General features: G+C 32.6%; 1 protein-coding gene across 1 annotated transcript; it reads right to left on the bottom strand.

Annotated features, from left to right (window-relative positions):
• Positions 1-894: 894 nt before the first annotated feature.
• Positions 895-2662, bottom strand: LOC128192763 (uncharacterized). Its single transcript, XM_052865719.1, has 3 exons — positions 2500-2662; positions 1248-1527; positions 895-1000 (listed from the first exon to the last, which is right to left on the bottom strand). Exons 1-3 carry the CDS (start codon positions 2660-2662, stop codon positions 961-963), a joined length of 483 nt encoding a protein of 160 aa, XP_052721679.1. The 3' UTR covers positions 895-960.
• Between the last annotated feature and the right edge of the window lie 5188 nt (positions 2663-7850).

The following is a 7850-nucleotide window of genomic DNA, read 5'->3' on the forward strand; positions in this document are numbered from 1 at the left end:
AGCGACACTGGTTTTGGACAATGGACCACAGTTTGTTGCGGATGAATTTAAGACATTTCTGCGACAGAATGGAGTGTAACATGTGACAGCATCACCCTATCACCCATGAACGAATGGACTGGCAGAAAGATTTGTTAGGAGCTTCAAAGCTGCCATGAAGAAATAAGCAAAGTAAATACGAAGGAAATTAACCTTTTCCTTATGACATATCGAGTTACTCCACATGCTACCACAGGGGAGTCACCTGCAAACAGCTACGTGCATTGATGAAGTTTTCCAGTCAATACGTCTAACAATAGAAAAAATGTTAAATTCATGTCTTAAGTAATTTTGCATAATCCAGGATATATAGAAGGCTTTTTTTTTTCTTTTTTTTTTTTTTTATAAAATTATGACAATCAGAAGTTTATTAACTATGTTTATTTTTTAAAAATGAATTAAAGTTTCACAAAAAAAAATCCTTTATAGATTTTGCAGACCGTATTGCTCTTAACAAAAGCGTTGTACATGTATAATATTTACTACACGATAAAACATCTAAATTTTTTACAATAAAAAACAGGCATATATTATGCAAATAACAGACTTGAAGTGTGAAATATTTTATTGACTTTTCAAAATGAAAATGAAAAAAGATTCTTTGATTGGAATAGAATACTTAGACTGAACGTTATGTAATAAATAAAATCCTCCAGTAAAATACACATAATATACATTAATACATGTATCAATATTATATAATCATAGTATTCGAACATACGATATCATCTATATGTTCCAAACATAAATATATAGATAATTATAAATAAATACATAAATACATTGAATGTTAGAAAGGCAGATAAGTCTGTGCATGTATATAAACTTTGTATTTAATATACAGGTCATTGGTGTTGGTACTGGTGTAAAAATCCACTTTCTATATATATATTTACATACATTGTTCGTAGTTTTTCGCTTTCAATTTTCAGCTGTGATGCGGTTGTTCATTTTTAAAATGCTGCAAAAGAAATGTTTCAATGTTTTAATTTACAACTGAACATTTTACTGAATTATTATGATATCAAATGCCATGAATGACAACTATAAGTAGTCTAAATTTATTAATTCATGGTTTGTAGAGTGGTTACTATTCTTGAAAAAAAAATAAGATACTAATACTATTAATCATTTTGTGTGTTTCGTGATAAAGTTTAGTATTTCAGGCGTTTAAGAAAATTCTACAAATTGAAAAAAGTTCAACGCACCATATTAACAAAACTGAACAGCTCACAATCAAAACGACCAACACAACAGCGGTGAAGGCGGGGACCATCCATCTTATTGTGCTGACGTCATCACAGCAACCCGAGGAACCAGAGGACAAGCTTCCCGTGTCTGAGGACTCCTTCACGTCCTTTACTTCTATCACCAATATCAGATCAGGGGTAGGTATTTCAGTAAAAGTGTCCTGAAATTGCATTACGTAGGTCCTGTGTTCTCCCTCATAATCGAATAAAATGCCATTCCTTATCTTAATGACTTGATCTATAATGTAGTAATATTCTTGGTTTTAAAAATAATACAGATTTAATCTAGGCTTACAAAGAACCGTTATAATGTTTAGTCATTTTATCATCCATTCGCTGCACAGGCAAAAACTACATTCATTTTTATCAGCATATATTTTTTCCCTCTAGGTTAGCTTTGAAAATGTGTGACGTTTAATTTTCAATAACACGCGGCGAATGAGCACAAGTGGAAGTCATCACTCGTTTTAAATTGATTTATCATTGTACATTGTACGATTAAATGAAACTTTCATTACCATTTTTATATTTACTTTTGAAAAACAATCTTTAAAACACATTTTTTCCCGGCAAAGTTTCTGGCACTATGTTGTTAGTCTCGGAAGCGCACTAGATGATGTGCTTTATGGCTGTTCCATCCAAAATTCATATCCCTGACGAAAGCGTATTTATTATGGCTTAAGAGCGATGAAACAGGAATATTTCATACAAATAAACATCAAAATTAGAAAAATATACGCTTTGAATGTTTATTTTTTGGATATCGTCGGTTAAAAAATCACCAGGCTTTGCAGACGAAATATCAATGTTTCGTTGATATTACTTAAAGTCTTTAAGATTCAGATATATGATAATGTTTATAGTATAAGAAGTAAACATATTCAGCTTCTCTTTTTAATCTGCATAAAAGCATTCGAATTAACGAGGTTAGTATATTAGATTGACAGACTATGTCATAAATAGGCTTTTTTAGTCGCCTTTTTCACTGATTTAATCTTTTTTTCCCATTAGACAAAAATTTGCATGTAAATTCCTTTTGAAGTGATGGGGAATAATACTAACCTTTTAAACAAACAACAAATGTTTTGTGGCAAAAAGCGGGACTAAAATCAAAATATGTCTACTGAGTGTTGATTTGAGTTTCTATTTATCTTCTTTTATTATTATTATCAATTAATATGGTTTTTAGTATAAATGAGAGTAAACTTACCTTTAGCGTCGTATTCTAAAACTTCGGAAGTGACCTCTGGATATTGGTGGACTAAGTCAAAGCCAGACTGATCACCCTCTATGGTAAATATAGTGACTCCGGTTTCCGTGTTTTCAGGTATTGTTACTTTGTTGGGTAAATTGACAGTTTGTTCTTCAATCATAAAATAATAAAAAGAAATATATTTAAACATAAATTATAATCTTCTTAAAAAAGATAAAATAATGGTAAAGATTAGAAGCTGCTGCTATTCCAAAGCTTACAGAGAATTTTGACTGTTATGTTTTTTGTTTCAAAAATATTAACACAGCACATTATTTTCATAAGATGTTATACAATTTTTATAGATTTTGTTTATAGATAATTACTTAATCTTTTTCAAGAAAGAGAAAACGGGAAATATTGGTCATTTTCTTTTTACAAATCTCTATGGGGGGTATTACCAGGAAAATAAATGTCGTTTAAACTATATACTTTGTTGTATGGATTCATTTGACAGAGGCTTCCTTATATAGGATATTTAACAATGCGAGATATTAATTTCTGAGGCAATTTATTTTCTAAGAGATTGTACCTTTAAATGGTTTCAATTTCAAATGTGTATTTTTTAAATTCAATTTTGCTAAAGTTGAAATATGAAATAATGAAAAGAAAGCTCTCTCTCTCTCTCTCTCTCTCTCTTTCTCTCTCTCAAAAGTTACAGCTGACGGAGAGGAAATCAAAAGCAAATCCCAAGAAAACTAAAACTCCCTGTTGAGTATACATTCTATTTATCCTTGACATAAGTTATACATGTAAATTGTTTTCATAGTCACAATGTACATTTATATAGGGAGTGAGCGAAGAGATACATATCTAAAAAATATTTCATTGGAAAACGTTAAAATCAATTCGTCTCAGTGTTACTTTCTTTAAAACGCAGATTGGTTACAGTGGAATAATTATTTGGAGGGAACCTGTCTTTGCTCCATTTAAAAGCAAAAAAAAAAAAAAAATCAAAAGATCAATAATTTATGTCTCAAAATTAATTACTATTGTTTAGCAATGTAATAATTAACTCTGATTATGGTAATAAAAAATTCAATGGGTTCTTATCGCTTTTCGATATGGCAAAAACGCGTTTTAAACAATTTCTGCTACTTTTTTCGTCTTTTAAAACACAAAAAGGTGGTGATGAGGTGCCAAATTAACACCTGTACATCAAAATAAAAATCAAAGTTTGTAAAAACTAGATAATTCCACGAGTTAAGTGTAATTCTTTTGAAATCAAAAACTTTGTTTCTCGAATTGCTTTTCAAAATAATTAAATTGAAAACACATAGCACGTACATTATATTTTGAAATAAGAAATTGATCAAGAAACATTTTAAAAATATGTTATTTCAGATTGATGCAAACTTTATAGTTTCAAAAAAAGGTCAAGGTCACAGCAATGGAGTAGGCCACACTTTTCACCTCTCCCCTAAACCAGTTGGTAATGTGATATATACCATTCCAATTAATTATAAATGGATTGTGTGATGAGTATTAGGGTGACTGGTATGTGCTGTATAGTCTTGAATTAAAATTTAGCGAGAAAATGGTGAAATTCTTGGAAAAACAATGAACTCTGAGCATTCAGGTATGTGAATACTTTTCACCAACCTAACTGTTAATGTAAACTAAGAGATACCAGTGTGATCTATCTGTGCTAATCCTCAATAACTTGTTACCAAACCAGCTGCGACTTACTTATCTAATGATGTCAAACTATAAACCTGCCACTAAAAACATCAATAAAGCTGCAGTCAAATCATCTGTCACAAACAGACCCACTGATAGTGCTCAACTTGGTGAGGGAGCCGCAAGACCAGCGACTACACCAAACAAACCTCCATTAAAGAGGGGAAGAGTTGAGAGCTCAACCTCCGACTCCACCAACAATGATTCAACAACATCATTTGATGACCCCCAACTCAACCAACTAAGTTCCTTGCTTGATGACCTCACCAAGGATCAACGGGGCACCAAACAGGTTATCGATTTAATAATGCAGAAACCCTTCATCAAAAACTGTATAAGTGAACTCTTCATGCCCCAAATTAAATCACTTCAAAATGAGACAAAATTATTAAAAGACCGGATCGACGAGATGGAACATTTCTGCAGAACTTGCCTAAAATTCTCAGGAATTCCTGAAGAAGGAATCAGTGAAAATACTGACAAACTAGCAATGAATGTCATCAACCTGATATTACCCAAGGAATCATCCAAAACTGGGTTGGACCGAATAGAGAGAACCCATCGAGTCGGCCCGCGCAAGAGGAATGGGAAACCAAGAGATATCATTGTACGGTTTCTTAGTTACAGAGATCGCGCCACAGTTTTTTATCACAAGCGCAATCTTAAAAACTACAACCATAATCCGAGTACCTCATCGAAAGTCTTTATTAACGAGGTAATGACTAAACAAAGATCGAACATCTTGTGTGAACCTCGGAAGCTTGCTCGCAGCAGACTTGTCGATAGTGTGTGGACGTATGATGGTCGCATCATTGTAAAAATGGACGAAAATCGTGTAACACTTACCACAGAGGACGACCTTGAAAAGCTAAAAACGCGTTTGGTGCATCATTATGATGAACGTAACCTGACCACTTCTACCCCTGTCACTGAAAGGGACTAAGTCGTTGTTCGTGATTAACTTTGGCTACTAGAGCTGTTGCTCTGTAGCCACCCACGTGTCTTAGTCCATTTTCAGACTGGTCAACTTTATTATTTAATTCGCAAAAATCCAAGAAACGCTATGTACTTTCACTTAACCCACACATGTGTATTCTTGATCAATGTCTTTAAGAAGCATAATAATCTTTGTCTCTTAAGGGATTCATATAATTTCAGTAAACATGTCTAACTTACCCCATTAGTTAGGGGAAATAGATCTATTTATGTTCTGTGTAATCTATTTCCACCTTATTTATTTACCTTGTATTAAATTTTCCTCATGTAACCAAATCGACATTTCTACTGTTCAGAAATGCCTTGTAAATAAGTTTTTTGTTTATTTGTTACCTCGACAATGCCCATGTGTATAGAAGTTATTTATTTCATTTATTTTCTACTGTAGTGGAAAATCATATAACCCATTATTGTTTTGTTATAAATCACAACTATTAGCCTATAGACGTGATAAAATATCGCTTATACTATGTTACTTGATTATCTTTGTTCACCGAGAGTACATTACTATAAATGTAGGCCATTTCGGTCATTAGCTTGCAATACGAAAGTAAAAGTAGATTTGTTTACATTTTTTGGGATGAAGGCTGTGCATAAAGGTTTATTCTACATTTTTGATACTTATAACTAATATTTTCATGTACAGTATTTACTATGAAATACAGCCGACTCATCCAATTCCTAAAGGTACGTTATTGTCTTACGCTTTATTGGTACTTACTGTTTTACTATTAATTGGTGGGATAGTATCCTGGTCCCGTTCAAGGTTCTTGTTGTCAAATGTCAAAATAGTACATAATAATGTTTGTAGTCTTAAGTTGAAGGTAGATATTATTTTTAACAAACTTTGTGATTTTGATGTAATAGGAATATCTGAGAGTCATCTAGATAGAACCATTTCTGATGAGGATATTGAATTTGAGGGATTTCACAAGCCTGTCAGATTAGACCATAATAGATTTGGAGGTGGAGTTATAATTTATGTCAAGAACAACTTGCAGTTTTTTTATACGCAACGACCTGAGTAATCCAAATATTGAAATTATATGGTTAGAAATTCATTGTGTTAATAACAAATTTTTAACTGGGGTCATGTATAGACCTCCAAATTCCAGGGCTGATGTACTTGACAACTTAGCAATATCACTAGAAAATGCTTTAGACACTGGCTTATCCAAATTTTTGATGGGTGATTTTAACATTGATATGTTAGCTGATGGCAACCATATAATTAAGCATATGCTCAAAAATTTTCACTTACAACTAATTATACCACCACAAGGGGTACTTGTATAGATCTTATTATTACTAACGCTGTAGAAAGAATAGAGAACATAGATGTATTAACCCCATTTTGTTGTACACACAGTCCAGTAACCCTTGAAATTCATTTTAAAATTTACAAACAAAGGACATACAGAAGAATACTTACAGACTACGCACATGCTGACTACACCTCACTAAATAGTGATCTACTACAGGTCAATTGGGACAGAGATGTATTTAACTCTACAAATGTTAATGATGTCTATAAAAACTTTACAGATGTATTCACACAGCATGTGAACCAACACATTCCTAAAAAAGTAGTTGTCATTCGCCCTTCTGATAAACCATTCATGACCAATGCCTTAAGACGTAAAATGCGCCAACGTAATAGGATCCATTACAAAGCAAAATAAACTAATAGTGACTACCAATGGAACAAATATCGTTGCTTAAGAAATCAGGTTATTGACATGGTTCATACGGAAAAAAACAAGTATAAGCAGAAACTTACATCACAAATACTAGATAAATCAATTCCTCCTGGTAAATGGTGGCGAATAGTTAAATCATTATCAAAGTGTAACAATAAAAAAACAAAAAAACAGTACCACCTCCAATAAAATCAAATGGTAAAATATATATACACCCAGTAGATAAAGCATCAGAACTTAACAAACATTTTGCAAGCATATCTCATGTAAAAACAACTAATGAACCCAGGCTTCCACATCAGGGCCCAGGGCCCCCTCACAGCATAGACAGAATTAACATCACAGCCCAAGATGTTGTTGATCGAATATCAAATCTAAATATCACCAAACCTCCAGGCCCAGACGGTATCTCACCTAAGATTCTTAAAAATATCATACCTTCAATCAAGCATCCTATCGCTAAATTATTTAACCTTACACTTCAAAATCAAGAATTACCTTTTATATGGAAATTGTCACATATTACACCTGTATATAAGAACAAGAGCAACCCGGAGGACCCCTCAAACTATAGACCAATGGCACTCACATGCACCTTATGCAAAATACTGGAAAAAATTCTTTTCAAAAACCTGCACAATTATATGAAGGACCACAATTTTTTATTCAAAAACCAATCAGGATTTCAGCCCTCTGATTCCACTATTAATCAGCTTACTGAAATTTATAATATTATAATATCTAACCTTGATAAAGGTAAAGATATTATGTTCATATTTTGTGACATATCAAAAGCATTTGATAAGGTCTGGCATAAAGGTCTCATCTATAAATTACAAAAATATGGAATTTGGAGGAGAAATCCTTGGACGGATAGAAAACTATATTACTGATAGAACACAAAAGGTTGTCATCGAGGGCTATTCCTCAGGA

The sequence above is a fragment of the Crassostrea angulata genome, chromosome 1, assembly GCF_025612915.1.
Source record: "Crassostrea angulata isolate pt1a10 chromosome 1, ASM2561291v2, whole genome shotgun sequence".
In the NCBI taxonomy this organism is placed as follows: Eukaryota; Metazoa; Mollusca; class Bivalvia; order Ostreida; family Ostreidae; genus Magallana; species Magallana angulata.

What these genes read in the sequence shown, in the direction of transcription:
- LOC128192763 (XM_052865719.1), bottom strand. Translation starts at nt 2,662, where the DNA reads ATGATTGAAGAACAAACTGTCAATTTACCCAACAAAGTAACAATACCT. An exon ending in TTTAGAATACGACGCTAAAG is followed by an intron (nt 1,528 to 2,499) that starts GTAAGTTTACTC and finishes ACTACATTATAG; the next exon opens with ATCAAGTCATTAAGATAAGG. An exon ending in TGTTCAGTTTTGTTAATATG is followed by an intron (nt 1,001 to 1,247) that starts GTGCGTTGAACT and finishes TTTCTTTTGCAG; the next exon opens with CATTTTAAAAATGAACAACC.